Source organism: Pteropus alecto, unplaced genomic scaffold, assembly GCF_000325575.1.
Source record: "Pteropus alecto unplaced genomic scaffold, ASM32557v1 scaffold78, whole genome shotgun sequence".
NCBI classification, from domain to species: domain Eukaryota; kingdom Metazoa; phylum Chordata; class Mammalia; order Chiroptera; family Pteropodidae; genus Pteropus; species Pteropus alecto.
In genome coordinates this window covers 11,690,759-11,709,902 of record NW_006443124.1, presented here as the reverse complement: position 1 = coordinate 11,709,902, position 19,144 = coordinate 11,690,759, and the positions used below count along the sequence as shown (strand labels likewise).

At 35.9% G+C, this 19,144-nt stretch overlaps 1 protein-coding gene across 1 annotated transcript in view; it reads right to left on the bottom strand.

Moving 5' to 3' along the window:
- Positions 1 to 19,144, bottom strand: part of MEIKIN (meiotic kinetochore factor) — a 48,718-nt gene that overhangs the window by 27,899 nt on the left and 1,675 nt on the right. Inside the window, exons 4-7 of the mRNA XM_025040605.1 lie at positions 18,624 to 18,684; positions 9,095 to 9,232; positions 3,780 to 3,899; positions 1,466 to 1,505 (exon numbers count right to left, since the gene is read on the bottom strand). Coding sequence (XP_024896373.1) covers positions 1,466 to 1,505; positions 3,780 to 3,899; positions 9,095 to 9,232; positions 18,624 to 18,684 — 359 coding nt within the window. The remainder of the gene's footprint in view (positions 1 to 1,465; positions 1,506 to 3,779; positions 3,900 to 9,094; positions 9,233 to 18,623; positions 18,685 to 19,144) is intronic.

The window sequence follows — 19,144 nt, the reverse complement described above, 5'->3', positions numbered from 1 at the left end:
GCTGAATTGTGCATTTCCCTAATGGATAAGATATCGAGCATCATTTCATGTGCTTACTGGCCGTCTATATATCTTCTATAGAGAAATGTCAGTTCAGTTCCTTTGCCTGTTTTTAAATGGGATTATTTGTCCTTTTATTGTAGAGTTGTAAGAGTTCTTTGTATCTTCTAGATACAAGTCCTTTATCAAGTACATGATTTGCAAATATTTTCTCCCATTCTATAGAATGCTTTTTCACTTTCTATATGTCTACTGACTGTTTTTAAACTTCTATGAATTTTTTATAAGTTCCTTCAATCTTTTAAGATTAAGGTGTTAAAAAATGTCATTATATTTTATAGAACTACTGAAAATTTTTCAGAGGTTCCCATCACATTCAGAAAGAAACAAAAATCCAAGCCTTGAAGCCATTCATGATCCAGACTGTGACCACGTCCTTGAATTTACATACCATCTCTCTCACATATGCCTTACCCTTCAGTTTACATACCCCAAATCAAACTCAATCTTTCCCCAGTAATATGTTTCTCCTCAGTCTTCCCTATCTTAATAAATGGCAACTCCGTCCTTCCAGATGCTCAAGACAAAGCTGTGGAGTCAGCCTTGAGTACTTTCATGCTCCAATATTCAGTTCATCAACAGATCCTGTTAGTTCTGCCTTCAAAATATACCCAAAGTCTGACCTCTCACTACCTCTACTCTTACCACATCTTACCATATCTCTTGTGCAGATTAGGCAATAGTCTCCTAACTATAATCTCCCTAATTCCTTGTTTCCTTATAGTTTATTCTCAACACAGCAGTCATGGTGTTTCTTTTAAGACATAAGTCATATCATAGCATCCTTCTAAATTCTTCAAAGGCTCTCCAATTCACTTATACTCATCTATAATACCCTTATATGATCTGGTCTCCTGCTTCTTCCCTCATCCCCTACCTCCCTCCTCTTCCCTCACCCCACTCGAGAAGCCTAGACCTTCTTGCCTCAGGGTCTTGATCCAGCCATACCCTCCATGTGGAATGCTCTTTTCCCGAGGGACTTACACAATGTGTTTGTCTTCTCTAGGCCTCTGCTCCAATTCTACCTTTTCAACAATGGCTTCTTTCACCACACTACTTAAAATAGCAAACCTCTATTCCAATACTCTTTAGCCCCCAATCTTGCTTTATTTTTCTCTATAGAATTCATCACCATATAGAACAGTATAAATTTACTTGCTTATTTGTTTATTGTTCATATCTTCCAACTAGACTGTGGACTCAAGGAAGACAGAGATTTTGCTTTTAATCAGTTTCACTCATTACTATGTATCTCCAGCAATTAGAAGAGTTCTGACACATAGTGAGTCCTCAACAAATATTGAATAAATGAATACCTGAATTTGGGGCCAACAATCACATCTTCTATATAATTACTAGAACACAGGGTTTTGAAAAGCACAAGTTTTAAAATACTAGTTCTTACATTTTTCTATGTTGTTTTTCATAGTCTTCTGAAGAGGTATCTAGGAAAGGAAAAATACCAACCAATCAGAAATACAATTCAAACACAGACCAGAGTCTAAAATTACTCTAAGTAAAAATAAATATTTCCTCTAAAATACATGGTGATAGTACAGATTATTTTTTATTTTTATTGTTTTATGTTTTTTATGTATGTCTGCCACTTTAATTAGTAAAAATATTTTTAAAATACAAAAATAAAATTATTGAAAAATTTCATGACATGCAGGAATCTACCACCTTGTATTTGGATAGTTCTTTGTAATTTTTGAAGTCCTTTTATATCTATTATCTTACGTAATTCTTACAAAAACCCTGTGAAGAAAACACCATTTTACTATCCCCATTTTACATATGAGAAAAATAAAACTAATAAAGTTGTAAGGCTGACAGCTGTGTACCTGGGACTTAAACTCAGGTCTCATGGCTCTTAGTCTAGAACTAAATATATAGATACATGTTAGATCTATTAGTCAAGAGAATGCCTACCAGTCAACATGTTACTGCTTAGGTACACTAGGCTATTACTTGGAACGTAAAGGACTATGGTGTAGTCTTCTGAGTTATAACCCTCAGCAGCTGCAGAACTCTGCTTACATTAAGTTAGAATTAAAAATCCCAAGTGAAGTGAAAGTGAAGTGAATGGTGCCTTCCAATACTTGCAAACCATTTCCCTGAAAGAGAGGTTCCAAAAACATAAAGGACTGTGGTGGATACTTATCGAACAGCATCTATTCTGTTTTTGCTGATAACAGTTTCCTGTTTTTTCTCTGGATGGTCCAGACATGGCCTGTGACTCAATGCAGTAAGAGCCCTTTATCGTCCTGGCCAAAATTACTGTTCAGGGATAGGCATATGAATTAATTTAAGTCAATGTGTAAGACTCAGGACTTTTATTCAAATCGTTGGGAAAAAGAAGCACTTAGTCCATTGACTGTGAGGCTGTGAGCATATAAGCCTGGAGCTAAAAAGGGTTGCTACAGAAAGGGATCTTGGCTGAGAGTATAACTGACACAAAGGGATCCTGAGCTGAAAGATGGAAAGGAATTGGGCCCTGCTGATATCATTTGAAACCCTGGATCAAGTTGTATGTGCCTATAATTTACTACTGAATTTTTCAAGTACATGTGGTAATAAATGCCCTGTTAAACCTAATATAGTTTGAGGCAGATTTTTTTTTCATTTGCAGCGGACAAAGAACCTAATTGAAATACTTGCTAAAGAGAAACTATTTCTTGGGGGCACTTATATCAGCAAAGAAGTTGCCAAATTAAACGTAACACAAAAGACAAGGTCTTCATACACTGTTAGAAATACTGCCATCCGGAAAGGAAGAAGGAGGAAGCAATACTTTGATGAGAATATTTTTTTGTATAGCTATGACTCTTAGAACCATAGTAATGTTTCACATACCTTCACATAGCTCCCTTTTTCCAAATAAATAAACAAAACGGGATAGGGGGAACCAAAAATTAAATCCAACACTAACACATACATAAATCTAACTATATTAAGTGAATAACACAATGCAATATACATATCATGTATTATTGAACTGTACACTTGAAATCTATATAATTTTATTAACTAACGTCAACATCTGTGAAGTACAATAAAGTGAAGTGCAATAAAACAAGGTATGCCTGTATTAAATTAAAAAGAAAAGTGAATAACAACTGTACTCAACAGGGAGAGGAAGAAAAGAACTAACCTATGTAACTTTGGAAAATAGTATTTTGATTGGATGCTGTAATGCTAAAGACAAAAAGAAATATACATAATTGCTTTATCTATTTAATAAGTGTGTTTCTCACAGAGATCTGGCTTAACAATTCTAACACTTCTTTATGTGTGTACTAGAATTAAATAAATAAGTAAATAAATAATAAAAGTATTGGATTTTAACCAATAAAATAAAAATACACAAGTTTATACTGATATAAATAACTGAATAAATGGCAGAAAAGAGACAGTTCTTTTACAGTAGAATTCCAATTAATAAATATAACAGGAAAGAATGAAGTAGAAAAAGCACCATCAGATGAACACCACAGCAGTAACTGTTGTCAAGTTTCTCTGACAACTGGTAATACCAGTGAACGAAAGTTTGAGGAGAGACAAGATTTATAGAATTTCAATGTCTTTTTCTAGATATTTATTACCTACAAAGAGAAACTAGTAACTTTCTGGTAGAGAAAATCAGCAGACACTATCTTAATCAAGTGATGGAGGGGTGGGGTTCCCTGTGATATGAGAAAAACAATGTGAAAACTCACCTAAAATTGAAGACAGATTTGAAAACTGTGGTGCCTTCTCTATTGCTACTGCTTTACTGGTATCCAAAAGAGTGGAATTCTTGTACTGCATGTGTTCCTCCAACTTGGGACACTCCCAATCTAAAAAAGTAGTGAGAAATGGCACAAAACTTTGAACAACAGCACACAAGTGGCAGGTTACCTTTACCCATTCCAACTTAGGTCCCCGGCCCATACCCAGTTATGATAATTGAAGAAAGTTTTGGGTAAGAGAGAGAAAAAAGACAAACCTTGATGGCATCAGGATAGTAAATAATCTTTGACTTATACTGGTGCTTTAATCCATTTTCTTTTACAGATTTTTGCCTCATGAAGATTATTGATCTAAGGGACAGATAGCACACATGGGAGCTGCCTCTCATATTTTATGTATAACTCATACCTGTGTCCCATTAACTATCATATCACTAAATAACATATTGCTATCACTTGATGTCAGTTTTAAGCTTTCCATTGACTTTCCACTATGGAATAATGAAGCTATTCTCTTATATCCCCTCGCTCCCATCTTTCCCACACTTCCCATTGCCCTTATACTATTATATCACATATTTAGTTAGATCAACATTCAATGTAGACATTATGATGGTAAATTGCTATAAAAATGCTATTCATTCATGTAGTATACCATGACCACCTTTTGTTTTTCCTGGAGTCAGAAAAGCCCTTTTGTTTGGTTTTCTCTGTATTTTTTTATCTATTTAATCCCAAACTCCAACAAATTGTATGAATCCTTTCTATTTATTCCATTCACTGATGTTCTGAAGTTTCATAATATTCTATCTTGGTGTTTTTCATCTATTGTGCTAGGCATACTGTGGGCCATTTTAACCCAGAAATCATATCCTTTAGCTCTAGAAAATGTTCTTGAATTATATATTTGATAATTTTCTTCCCTGTTTATTTCATTATGTTTTTCTCAAACTCCTATTATTTGATATTGATTTCGCATACTACTTCTCTAACTAATCTTTCTTCTCCAAATTGCAATCTTTTCTCTTTGATTTTTTTCTCTTTTTTTTCTGGGAAATCTCCTCAGACTTATCTTATAACCCTTCTACAGAGTTTTCCATTCTGCTACTGTATTTGTTCTCTCAACAGTCCCTTTTTTATAGCATCTTATTCCTATTTAATGGATGCAGCATATATTTTCTTATCTCGATGAAGACTTTTTTTCAATATCTACCTCTCCTTGTGTTTCTGCCTGGTTTCTTTTACTTTTTAATATTTTATTTTATTGTGGTAGGAATACTTAACATGAGACCTATCCTTTTAAATTTTTAAGTGTATAATACAATTTGTTAACTATGGGTACGATATTGTACAGCAGATCTCTAGAACTTATTCATCTTGCATAGCTGAAACTTTAGGCCTGTTGAATAGCAACTCCCCATTTCCCCCTCTACCTTGGCCCTGGCAACCAACATTCTATTCTCTACTTCTGTGTTTGACTATTTTAGAAATCTCATATAAATGGAATCATATAGTATTTGTCTTTCCAAGACTGGCTTATTTCACTTAGCATAATGTCCTCAAGGTTCATCCATGTTGTCATACATGGCAGGATCTCCTACTTTTTTTTAAGGTTGAATAATATTCCATTATATGTATATATCATATTTTCTTTATCCATTGATCTATTGATGGATACTTAAATTGTCTCTGCTCTTGGCTATTGTGTTTTTTCCAGGAGTTTTAGTTTCTGGTCTTATGTTTAAATCTTTAAGGTTGATTTTGTGTATGGTGTAAGGTAAGGGTCCAATTTCATTCTTTGTATGTTGATAACCAGTTTCCCAACATCATTTGTTGAAGAGACTATTATTTCCCCATTGTGTATTCTTGCCATCCTTTTCAAGGATCAGGTAACCACATAAACATGGATTTACTTCTCTATTCTACTTATCTATATGTCTTTATACCAATACCATACTATTATAATTACTGCAAAATATAATTTACAATATATTTTGAAATTAAGAAATGTTAATTTATTATCTAGATATTTATCCATTATTGAAGGCGGGGGTACTGAAATGTCCTTTATTTTACTGCTGCCTATTTCTGCCATAAGTTATGTCAGTGATTGCTTTATATGTTAAATACTCTGATGTTAGGTGCATATTTATAATTGTTATATGTTCCTGATGAATTGACCTTTTTATCACTATACAATGTCTTTCTTTATCTTTGTGACAGTTTCTGACTTACTGTCAATTTTACCTAAGTTTAGCCATTTCTGCTATCTTTTGGTCACAATTTGCATGGAAAGTCTTGTTCTATCCCTTCACTTTCAGCGTATGTGTGTCCTTAAACCTAAAGTGAGTCTTCTGCAGACAGTATATAGCTGGATCTTGGTTTTTTTTTTCATTCATTCAGCCACTGTCTTTTGATTGGAGGTTAATCCACTTACATTTAAAGTAATTATTATAGGAAAGGACTTACTAGTAGCATTTTGTTAATTGTTTTCTATAATTGTTTTTGTAGTCTTTTTGCCCCTCTTTTCCTCTCTTGCCATTTTCATGTTTTATTGATTTTTTATATTGATGTTTTGATGAATTTCTATTTTTCTTTTGTTTATCTTCTATAGGTATTCACTTTGTGCTTACAATGGACCTTAAATATAAAACATAGTTTTAATGGTCTATTTTTAAGCTAATAACAACTTTAATCATCCACAAAAACTCTATTTTCACTTCTCTCTACATGCACACTTTGTTATTGATGTTACAATTTACATCTTTTATATTATATACCCATTAACATTTTTATAGTTGTAGTTATTTTTAACACTTTTTAAAATTTTATACTAGAATTAAAAGTGATTTATACAGCACTGTTACCATATTAAGTATTCTGTATTTATCTACATACTTACCAGGGAGTTTTATGCTTTGAATATGCTTTTATGCTGCTGTTTAGAGTCTTCCGTTTCATCTTGAAGAACTCCCTTTAACATTTCTTGTCAGTCACATCTAGTGATGACTAACCCCTTCAGCTTTTGTTTAGGAAGGTCCTTATCTCGTCTTCATTTTTTAAGGATAGTTTTGCTGGTTATAGCATTCTTGGTTAACAGGTTTTTGCTTTCTGCACCTTGACTATATCATTCCACTACCTTCTGGCCTGCAAGGTTTCTGCTGAGAAATCCATTGACAGTCTAATGGGGGTTCCCTTGTACACATTAAGTCACTTTTCTATTGATGCTTTCAAAATTCTCTGCTTGACATTTGACAATTTCTTTATGTATCCCAGTGTAGATTTCTTGGGTTCATCTTATTTGAGGTTCTTTTGACTGGATAATTTCAAATGACCAGTCTCTGAGTTTGCTAGTTCTATCTTCTGCTTGATCTAGTCCAATGTCGAACCCTTTTATTTTTTTCAGTTCAGTTATAGCATTCCTTAGCTCTAAGATTTCTGTTTCTTTTTAAAATTTTCTACTCCATTCTTGAAATTCTCACTTCTTTCAAGCATTGTTTTCCTGAGCTCACTGATCATCTTAATGATGATTATTTTGAATTCTCTGTTAGATAATTTATATATTTCTATTTAATCATGGTCAGTTTCTGGAGCTTTATCTTGTTCCTTTTTTTGGATTATGTTTCCTTGTTTCTTCTTTTTCTTTGATTCTTTGTGTTAGTATCTGCATATTAGAAAAAACAGCCACCTCTCATAGTCTTCACGGACTGCCCTCAAACAGAACACTCTCACCAAACAGCCCAACCAGAAATTCTGGTATCCTCTTAAACCTTCTTCCTAGTTCAAACCACCATCCTTATTCTTAGTAGCCACCAGGTTATCTAGAGTATACCAGGTCCCATCAGTGCTCTGAGACAAGTGATATGAAAGCTATTTCCTTCGGCAGCCCCCCAAAATGTCCAACACACAGTCCAACTCTTCCCCTTCTCAGAGAGAAGCTGAGATCTAGTGAATACTTGCATGCTAGACTGAACTACTATCTTTGTTCTCAGCACCCATCAGGGTTCTAGAGTATATAAGGTCCCATCAGCACTCTGGAACAGGCAAGACAGTATGCAATCTTTTAGGTAGCTCCCAGAAAATTTAAAATATTTGACATATAGCTCAGTCCTTTCTTTCCTTCTCCAGGGAGAAGCTGGGAGCTGGGAATTTGCTGCCAACTATAAGGCATTATGCTGAGGGTAGTGTTTATGGTAAGAAGTGTCCTGAATTTTCCTTCTGGCTTTGATGTAGCTTATTTCATTCTTGCGTGGGGTTCAGAAGCTCCTCAACTTGTTTCTAGATTTCTCACAAATGGAATTAGTACATATATTGCTGTTGAACTGGTGTGTCCATGAGGGAAGGAGGGTACAGGGCTTCCTATGCCAATATCTTTCTGATGTCACTCCCGTATTTTGCTTCGTTTTGATCTGTTTCATGTTAGAGGCTTTCCTCAGAAGTCTGGTGATCCTTGGCTCTCTGTTCTGGAATTTCAGTGGCCTGCTTGTGGCTTGTCACATAGTTAGTTTACTTGATTTCTGTTCGATTCTTTTTAAAATTTGTGTGTTCTTGTCAGTTTCATTGAAGAACTACTGAGGTCAATATCTTCAGATTTTTTTCTTTAGGGTTGCTCAGATTCCTCAGGAAAATATCTTCCATTCCCCTGACTGGAAAGTTCAAGTCTGGGTGCCAGTCTTCTGGAAACTGAGCAGAGAAACAGGCTATAGGGCTGGGATAGGAACAAGCAGGTATTGGGTGATCAGGCCTCGCAATTTAGAATGTACAATTTAATTTAATTACCCTTCTTCTGTGTTCAATATAGTACCCAAAGAAGTTTTCTGTGTAATAAATAACCTCAAAATCTCAGTAGCATAAAGTGAAAGCATTTATTTCTTATTCCCATGTCTTCTGGTTGGCTCGCACAGCTCTGCTTCATATTACAGGTCTGATAATCAACTGGGGCAGCTCTTTGTGCTCTACAGTTTGCCTGGGGCTATTCTGCTCTGTACTTCTCATTCTGAGGTCCTTCTCTGAATGGGATATATTCTAATTAAGATATATTCTTCTCATGATGGCAAAAGTATAACAGGACAAGTCCAACCATGTAAGCATATTTCAAAGGTTTGCATATGTTTTATTTACTGATATCCTAGTGCCAAAGCAAGTCACATGACCAACTCCAAAGCCAAAGAGTGAAAAGGAGGTTTTGGTGAGGAAGACAAGCACACCTTCTCAAAAAAAAAAAAAAATATCCATTACAGGATTTGTAGACAAAGGAACAATTTATAGAGTGGAGCAATTTAGGATTGAAATTATTTTCTCACCAGAATAATCTGATCCTCTGAAGAGTTCGGGTGATGAGAAGCTACTTAAATTCTCCTCAGAACTTTTGCATTCTGTATAAGAGTCTGTGACTGAATAGCTCAGAATAGAACTGGTAATATCATGTTGCAAACTTAGTCCTGTAGAATAAACAAAAAGAGTAAAATGTTTTAATAGTAAACAAGCTTGAAATCCTAAGAATTCAAATTTGTAGAAATGTATGTACAGTAGTATGCTAAAAATGTAACATTATCTCCACATACAACTGAAAAGGCAAACTATTATTTGTAAATCATTTTAACTTCAATCTTAGACAATAATTATGTTTTTAATATAGAGAAAATACATTATAATCCTTTTCTATTATTTTTCATAGTTTTATAACTAATTCCTCCCCTACTTTGGCTCAGTTGTGATTTTTGACTCAAAAATCCAAGTTTTGAGACACAATTCAAGATGGTGTAGAAGGTAGAGGCTGTACATGTCACCTCTAGCAATCACACCAAAATTATAACTATACAGCAACCAACACATGGAGATGCCAGAGGTCTGGCTGAACAGAAGCCCTAAAACTAGGTCACTTCAAATAACAGTTCCCCTCAAAAAGGTAGGAGGGGCGGAGTGGCAAAACAGCCCGGTCTCACAATCGTGTGTGGTGATCGAGAATCGGGAGGGTTATGCTGTCTGCAGAGCTTCCCCTACTTGAGGAGCAAGGGGTCCTGGCTGCATACTGCGCTCTGCAACCAGTGCCAGGAAGAGAAGTCTCCACAACCTCAGGCTGTGAAAACCAGAGAAGGTTGCAGCTAAGTGAGACAGAAGGTTGTGGAAAGCAGAGACCTTCCTCTTAAAGGACCAATGCCTGGCCTTACTTGCTAATGGACTTCCTCACTCTGAGCTCCAGCGCTGGGGCAGCTGCTCAAGGGGTGCCGGGGACATACAGGGAGACACTGAGCTGCTGGGTATCAGGGCAAGGGCTGGAGCCTTGCTCCCGGACAGAGGTGCAGGCAGAAGCCACTCTTCCTTTGTTGAGCCCTCCCCGCTCCCATCATGCAGACACAGGTGCCATCAACCTAGATAACACAGGTTTCTCTACCCAGGGTATTCCCTGAGACTCTGCCTCTTCCAACTTGTGGGCCCAATAAAGCTACTTCCATGATTTATTCCTTACAACAGGCTATCTTGGTTCCCGGGGAGAACTTTCATAAAAACTCTCAAAGGCTTACAAAACCAAAAGCAGCAGCATCTGGCCTTGGTGTGTCCTGTACCTCTTGCTGAGCAGCCCTAGACCCTGCACTAGTGGCAGCCAGCCTCCGTTTCTGACTTGGCCCCTTGAGGCACCTATAAGCCCAGCATGAGTATCAGTCATATGCAAATTGCCTGGTAACTCTTAACAGGTGGCCCCCAGAGGTGCACAGGCTGTGGCTGAACTTGGCCTGCAGTTGAACCTCTCCCAGGTCTGTGTCAAGGGGCTCTACAGCACACCTCCCACAGAAAGCCACTCTACTAAGACCAGGAGACTAAGAAGCCCTACCTAACACATCAAAACAGATACAGGGAGGCAGCCAAAGCGGGGAGACAAGGAAGCATGTTCCACATGAAAGAACAGAAAAAAGCTCCAGAAAAAGAATTAATCAAAATGGAGACAAGCAGTATACCAGATATAGAGTTCAAAACACTGGTTATGAAGATGCTCAAGGAACTTAGGGGAGGACTTAGATGAACTCAGTGAGAACTTTATCAAAGAGATTTTAAAAAGATGAAAATAGGGATGGAAAACATAATAGGGAACCAGTCAGAAATGAAGAATACAATATCTGAGAGAAGAGTACATTAAAGGAATCAACAGAGTGGATGAAACGGAGGACTGAATCAGTGACATAGATGATGGAGTAGCAGAGGACACTCAATCAGAACAGCAACAAGAAAAAAGAATCCCCCCCAAAATGAAGATAGTTTAAGAAGCCTCTGGAACAACATCAAGCATAACAACATTCACATCAGAGGGGTACGAGAAGGAGAAGAGAGAGAGCAAAGAATTTAAAACCTATTTGAAGAAATGATGGAAAACTTCCTTAACTTGATGAGGGAAATAGATATATAAACCCAGGAAGTTCAGAGAGTTCTAAACAAGACAAACTCAAAGACATCTACACCAAGACACACCATAATTAAAATGCCAAAAGCAGCAAAAGAAAAGCAATTAGTTACACATAAGGGAGCATCCATAAGACCAACAGCCGATTTCTCAATAGAAACTTTACAGGCCAGCAGGGCTTGGCATAACATATTCAAAGTGATGAAAATCCAGGACCTACAACAAAGATTACTATATCCAGCAAAGTTATCATTTAGAATTGAAATACAAATAAAAAGCTTCTCAGACAAGAAGCAGCTGAAGGAGTTCATCACCACCAAGTCGGTATTACAGAAAATGCTGGAGGGACTTCTTCAAGAAGAAGAAAAAAATTGTATCAAAAGTCTAAAATAAAGAATGGCGATAACTACATATCTATCATCGAGCACTTCAAATGAAAAAGAATTAAATGCTCCAATCAAAAGATGGGGCAGCTGAACGGATAAGAAAACAAGACTCTTACATATGCTGCCAACAAGAGACTCATTTCAGATTAAAAGACACATACAGAATAAAAGTAATCGGACGGAAAAAGATCATGATGGGGCTAGAGGGTAGTGTGCTGATGGAACAAGTCAGATAGAAAAAGAAAATGCCATATGATTGCACATATATGTGGAATCTAAAGAACAAAATAAACAGACAGAAACAAACTCATAAATACAGAGAACATTTTGAGGATTACCAGATGAAAAGGGGGTTAGTGGGGCCAGTGAAAAAGGGGGAAGGGATTAAGAAGTACAAACTGGTAGTTACAAAATAGTCATGGAGATAGAAAGTACAGCATAAGGAATATAGCAAATAATATTGTAATAACCATGTATGGTGTCAGAGGGGCACGAGATTTATTGGGGTGATCACTTTGTGAGTTATATAGATATCTAATCACTATGTCATACACCTGAAATAACTATAACTGAAAAATGAAAATTTCTATTAATTTTTTAAAAATCCAAGTTTTATATGTAAGTAACCCTCTGATTATAAGCTAACTAGCTGAGAAGAGTGATTCTAGTTATTCCATTTAAAAAACAATGAGCCTAAACAAAGATAGAGCAAAAGTACTGACTAGAGTAAAAAAAAAGACTCACAAATATATGAACAACTGATTTTTGACCAAGGCGCAAAGGCAATTCAGTGGAGAAAGGATATTCTTTTTAAAAAATTATGCTGAACAATTGGATAACCATATGCAAAAGCAAAAACGAAACACTTGCAATCATACCTTCCATCATATAAAAAATTTAGTTCTACATGGATCATAGACCTAGATGTAAATCTTCAAAATGCACAACTTTCTACAAAATAAAACAGAAGAGAAAATCTTCATGACAGAGTGAGTTATAACATTGAAAAGATGAATCATAAAATGACAGTAATGATAAACTGATCTTCATCAAATTTAAAAACTCTTCAAAAGAGATTGTTAAGATGAAAAAGACAAGCCACAGACTAAGAAAAAATGTTTGCAAATGGACTGGAATCCAAAATATGAAGAACTCTGAAACTCAATATTAAGAAAACAAATATCTCAATAAGAAAATGGGCAAAATATTTGAACAGAGAACCTTCCAGACTCAGAGACCTTAAAGTCATCTTTGTGAGAGTGGACTAGAATGAAGAATTTTCCAATAAATTATAGGGATAGAATTTAGTACTAAAAGAACCAGAAGGTTTAGTAAGAAAAGGGAAAACATATTCTACTACAGTTAGTTAGCATTTATTAAACACTTCCAACTTGACAAAAAGAGGTCAAGACTAATAGAAACTGGAGGGCTGGGGATTAAGGGATTAAAGGGGAGCACTGCTCTAAAAACCTGTTATTTCCTGCTCTGGAGCTGACTTATTCCTAACTCTGCTCATCCACTATCTACCTGAGAGAACTGTCTTTCTTACTTTGAACTCATTACACCTTTCTCTCCTACTCCAATCCCCTCGTTAAAACTGACAACTTTTTCCCACCTGGCCACTTCCTCCTGCTACCACTGCAACACTGAGATTGATTGATCCAATCTACCATCCTTCTTCACCAGATGTCAGAGGTAGGTTATCCCTCTGAGTACTTTTTGTTTTCCCTACTCCAGCTGCCCTAGAGTGCCCTATCCCTATACTTGCTACTTTCTACTCTTCTCACTCTATCGTTGTCCTTTTCCATGCACATGTTGTTACATCTCTTCTGGCCTTCCATCTCTCAAAATTCCATGAATACCACTCACAGGAGAGCCATCCTTTCCACTAAACCTCAGAACTCAACTCAGACTCAGAATTTAGGAAAGCCTCAGGCTCATCTTCTGGGTTGTTGGGTAGAGAAAATAAATAAATGTGGCATGGCTATTATCAGTGGAAGGCTGTGCATGGTGTCACAAGTTATAAATATAAATGCATTTAAAATTACATTTATATTAAAATATACTATACAGTTTTAAAAAGTCAAATAGTTATACGTTTTTAACAAAAACTACAATCTGTCTCATACCACTCCATAATTCTCTATCCTCTAGAGACAACTACTTTTAACTTAGTCTATTAACTGTTTCTTTTAATATCTACCTTTATATTTCTAAATTAAATGTATGCAACAATTCTATTATTATGACTACAAATGTATTTACAGCTGAGCCATGTACTATGAGCTATATCAATCACCTTTTTGCTACAAGTTTTTGTTTTTTCTTGGAGTCAATTATCTAATTTTAAATTAGTTTTCTAAGTACCTAACACTATTTCATCTCCTTTCTTGAAAAAGTATAAATTTCCTCTCAGTACTTAAAAAAAAACCAGATTATCAGTTCCTTGTTCTTTTTCTTTCTTCCTCCCTCTCTGTCTCTTTCGCCTCTTCTCTCTTTCCTTCCTTATTTTTTCCTTTAAAAAAAAAAGTATTGCAATTAGAGATCTCAATACATTTGCTCAAATTTGGATTGGTTGTCTTCTAGACATGCAGCACAGGTGTCTTCTGAAGGTTTCCCTTTACCATTATCCTAAGAAATTCTTTCACATTTTTCCTCTATTAGAGCCTTTGATTCCTGGATACCATGATTTCTTCTTTATTGATTTACTCTGGTTTTGTTGGAGTATCTTCATTTCCTGAGAAAAGTTGCATGAAAGACCTGTCTAAAAATTCCTTTATACTTTCTTCACACCTGAGTGATTGTTTGGCTGGGTACAGAATTCTAGACTAATATATTAAAAAGACTGATTCCATTTTTTGATGTTTGACAGATTAAACCTTACTGTTCCCCCTTCCCCTTCTGCCCTTGATCTGGGCAAGATGGTAAGAAAGCCCTGGTGCTCCATCTTTTGATAATGGTAGTGAGTTAAAAACATGCTCAGGAAAACTCATCCCAGTTCCATCCTCTAACCACATAAAAACCCCAACCCAGTCTCCTTTCCTTTCTCTCAAGTCATTTACAGTCCTGCTTGGGATACGCCCTCTTCTCCAGAAAGCCTCATTACATGAATAATAAACCTTTCCATTCCCTCTTGGCATGTGGGTGGCATCATCAGTGTAGAATTCCAAACCAAATTTTGGGTGGGGACCTATCCTGTCTCTGAAAAATCAGTTCTCTTCAGAATTTTAAATGCATTTTTCTACCATGTTCTAGCTTCTGGAGTTGCTCTTGAGAAGTACAATGCCATTCATATTCTTGATTGCTTACTTGCAATCAACAATTACTTCTCTAGAAGACTGAGGTTTTGTCTTGAGGATTTTTAAATTACAAAATGTTGTGCCTTGGTGTGGCTTTCTTCATTCATTGTAATAGGCAGTTGGTGGGCTCTTTCAGTATGTACACTCATGACTTTTTAATTCCAGAAAGATATGTAGTTTTAAGTGTTTAATAATTTCCTTTCTGTTTACAATGTATGAAACTACTATTTTTCAAGATGTTAGTATGCCTGGACTCATTTAATTATTTTTATTTTTTATATAGCAGCTTTATTGAAATAAAATTCATATTCCATAAATCTCAACCTTTTAAAGTGTACAGTTTGGTGGTTTTCCGTATACTTAGAGTTGTGTCCCCAATGCTATTTTTATCTTTCATCTTCTCTTTAATGTTTGTTCAACTTTTAGAATATTTCCTTAAATTCATCATCTAATTCTTCATAGATTATATTTCTGATTTAATATTTTTGTTTTTAAGATTATTTTTGTTCTCTGAATGCTCCTTTTTAAAGTAGACTGCATCTGTTTCATAGACATTTTTCATCATCCTGATGATAATAATAAAAATATGGCTTTTAAAATTTTTCTTTTCCTTGCATTGTCTGTGTCTTTCAAGTTTCTTTGTATTTGTTATCTTTTATTTTTTTAAATGTCTGGTAATTCTTGAATGTTCAAGAATGAGGTACTAAAATGGCAGTTGGAAACTCTGGATTCATGAGTGGAGTTTAGGAAGTAGTGAGCTTTACTGATGGATATTTATACAGGAACCAGGTCATTACTGCCAGAATATAGGTCCTCTCCTGGGCAGAGAAGTTTCAAAATAACCCCATCAGTCTCCAAGTTTGAGTGTATCTTCCTGAGTAGAACAAATAGCAGTTTCAACAGTAAGTATACAGACTTTACTAATTCCTATCCCTCCTCCCCTCACCCCCACTTTTAGTTTTCAACAAAACACCCTTGAGTCCAGAATCTCTGCTTCAATGTCTCTGGAATGCCAGGGTGGGAAAAAGAGTGGTTGCCTGGCTACACAGTGTTGGGGAAGGGGATCAAAGCATCTAACTGCTCCTTCTAAAGATTACCAAAAATTCTCCTATTTTCAATACTATACTCATTTTTCCAGAAATATGTGATCCTCTAATTCCTGAACCTACTGCCTAAGTCAGTTTGCTTCTGTTTGTTCTTATTCTAGGCACCCTCTCCCCCTTTTGTCTGTTAAGCCAAAATACAACTATTTCGTAAATTAGAGATAATCTATTTTCTATTTCCTTATATCTTTCACGCATCAACTTGATAAATCTAGTAACCAAGGACATTTATCATATATTTAAGTGATATTAGAAAATACTGATTATGGTTAAATGGTTTATTTTCTCTAAATAGAGTACAAAACTCACTCAATAAGCATCTGAAACTACCTTATGCCCCAAGTATGGGATAGGAAGATAAAAAGTAGTGCTTATTCTCAACGGCTTTATAGCCAAGAGCAACAAAAACAATTACACTGCTATTCTGAGTCCTATGATAGAAGTATACACAATGTCACAGGACTACCAGGATGGGACAACTCATCTAGAAAGAGAGAAGAGAAGTCAGGAGAGGCTTCCCAGAGAGATGGCACCTGAATTTATTTTGGAAGAAAAAGTAGGAGTTAACCAGACCCCCTTCAAAAAAAAAGGAGAGAAAGAAGGAGAAAAAAGCATTTGTTCGGCACCTCCCATGTTCATCTGCACTATATTCTAGGAAATATTCCTCTATCCTATCTTCTGGTTTGCTAATTTGATTTTCAGCTGAATTTACTGAGTTTTTAATTTTTTATTTTCAGTTACCAGGGACTATAATTTTTTTACAGTAGGCTGTTATATTATAAATTCAATGGCCTATTGTCTCTAAAGAGATATTTACAGTTTTCCGCCATTTTCTCAGTGTTAGTCCTTTCATTTGTTGCATTTGTTGCCTCTCTTCCATGGCACTGGTTTTCTTCAAAAGTTTCGCTATTCCTGGTTGTCTGGTCATATTTCTATTTGAGAGTCTCTGTATGGCTGTGAGTATAAATTCTGCAGCCTAACTCTGGAGATTTTAGAAGAGTGATGAGACATTCAGGGAACTTATGTTCTAGATGGGGATATTCCCCTCTATTTTCTGGGTATTATAGGTTACATGGGGGCACTGCCCTAATTGTCTGGCTAGTGTCCATACTGGAAGTCTCCTGTATCAGAATTCCCACTTCAGAGAGCCAGACTATATCTTTGTCCTGGGGTTAACAAGCACAAACATAATTTACCTCTTTTACTTTTTTCTCTCTCTGCTATCCTTGCAGAAATCTGGAGATACTTCACACTATCCTCTGTTTCTCACTCCAGCCCCAACATTGACCCTTAGGAGCCAACCCCTAAGTTCACTTTGCTTGGGAGTAGTTCCCAGGGTTTTATCCTGGCAACAGGTACTGGTAGCTGCCAGTGTTTTCAACATGAGAAGGGAATGTGGAAAGGACACCAGGTCATGTAGTGCCACAATGTAGTACTTAATCCATCACCTTGACACTTCCTTTAAAGTCGCTTCCATTATAGTTTTTTGTTGTTGTTGTCGTTGCATTTATTGACCAAGCATTTTAATCATCTCTAGAACTACTCTTACCTCTGCAGTGGTTTTTCTCTGCTCTTGATATATTCATTAATCTGATCTCATCTGCTTTTAAGAATTCCTCAGTATTTCTGGCATGCTGATGGCATCTTTAATTGTTTTTAAAAATAACTCAATTACACCAATATGTAGGTGGCTCACAAATTTCTATCAGCAACAACCTGGATGCCTATTTGACATTGCTACTTAGTCATCTTAAAGGCACCCATTACTTAATATATGAATAATGAAATTTATGATCTTTCTCTCAAATTTTTTTTTTCACGTGAATGACACCTCCTTATATATCCAATTATGCAAGCCAGAAACAGATGTCATCTTTGATATTTCCAACTCCTTCACTCTTCACTTGGAAAATTCTGCCAATTTCACTTCCTAAACTAGCCATCAGATATGTCCACTTCTTTCCATTTCCAATGTCACCCCTTATTACAAAGTGCTATCGTTTCTCCCCTAAACTACTACAATAGCCTAACTGGTCTATCTGCATCCATTTCTGCTTCTTTCCATACTGTAGCTAAAGTGATCATATCATTCTCTATTTAAAAGACTTCAATGGCCTCCTGCTGCTTCAAAGATAAACACCAGTAGCTTTGACATGGACTGCAAGGCTATGCAAGGCCTCTGTCTGTCCAACTTTACTTTATTATCACATTTCTTCTTCTTTTCTGCACTTACACACACACTGGCTTCTTTCAGTTCACTGAACACATAATGCTCAGTCCCACGTTAGCATCTTTGTGCATGCTGTTTCCTCAGCTTAGATTGCTCTTTAATCAAATCTTTTTGTGTAGTTAATTTCTACTCTTCTTCAGATTTCAGTTAAATTGCCATTCCCTCATGGAAGCCTTCCCTAATTTCTCCAACTCAAAATCAGTTACACTAAAGTCAATCTCTCTTTCATAGCACTTATCGAGACTGTAATTTACTGGTATGTGTTTAAAAGCTTTGAGGATAAGGGCCAGAGCACAGGTTGAAGGGTTCACCTTGGACTAGAAGACACCCCTTCCACTGAGATGGAGAGATGGAAGAGATACAAATGGATGCTTATATTTGTAAGAATACTAGGAGAGTTCATATTTGACAGTCTCACCTGATACTAGTTCATTATCTGATGAACTACTGTCAACTTGGAGGTCATCAGTCACAGACTCCTATGTGAAATAAGAATTAAAGATATAACACAAATTATAAAATTAAATATTTTCATATTATATTATATTGCATTGATTTGGTTATTTTGACAATGAAAAACTAATGTCAACTTTGTAGATTCATTTCATTTGTGTAACAGATTCAGCTTATTGATCACGGATGTGATCTGATACTTAACATTAAATCTAAAAATAAATATTAAAATATAATAGTGTGGACATTTTTTAAGTTTTAAGTAAGATGATGCCAATTTGCCAACATGAATCAAAACCTTTAAACATGATCTAACCTTTTACCTACTGCAAAGTATTTGTCTTAGGAAAACAGTTTGAGATACACAAAAAAACTTCTGCAGTAGGATGTCCAATAATACCTACAACAGCAAAACCTTGGAAACAATCTCAATCCCCCAACCACAGGAAAATTATAGTATATCTACCTATAAGGCAAAGCACTATG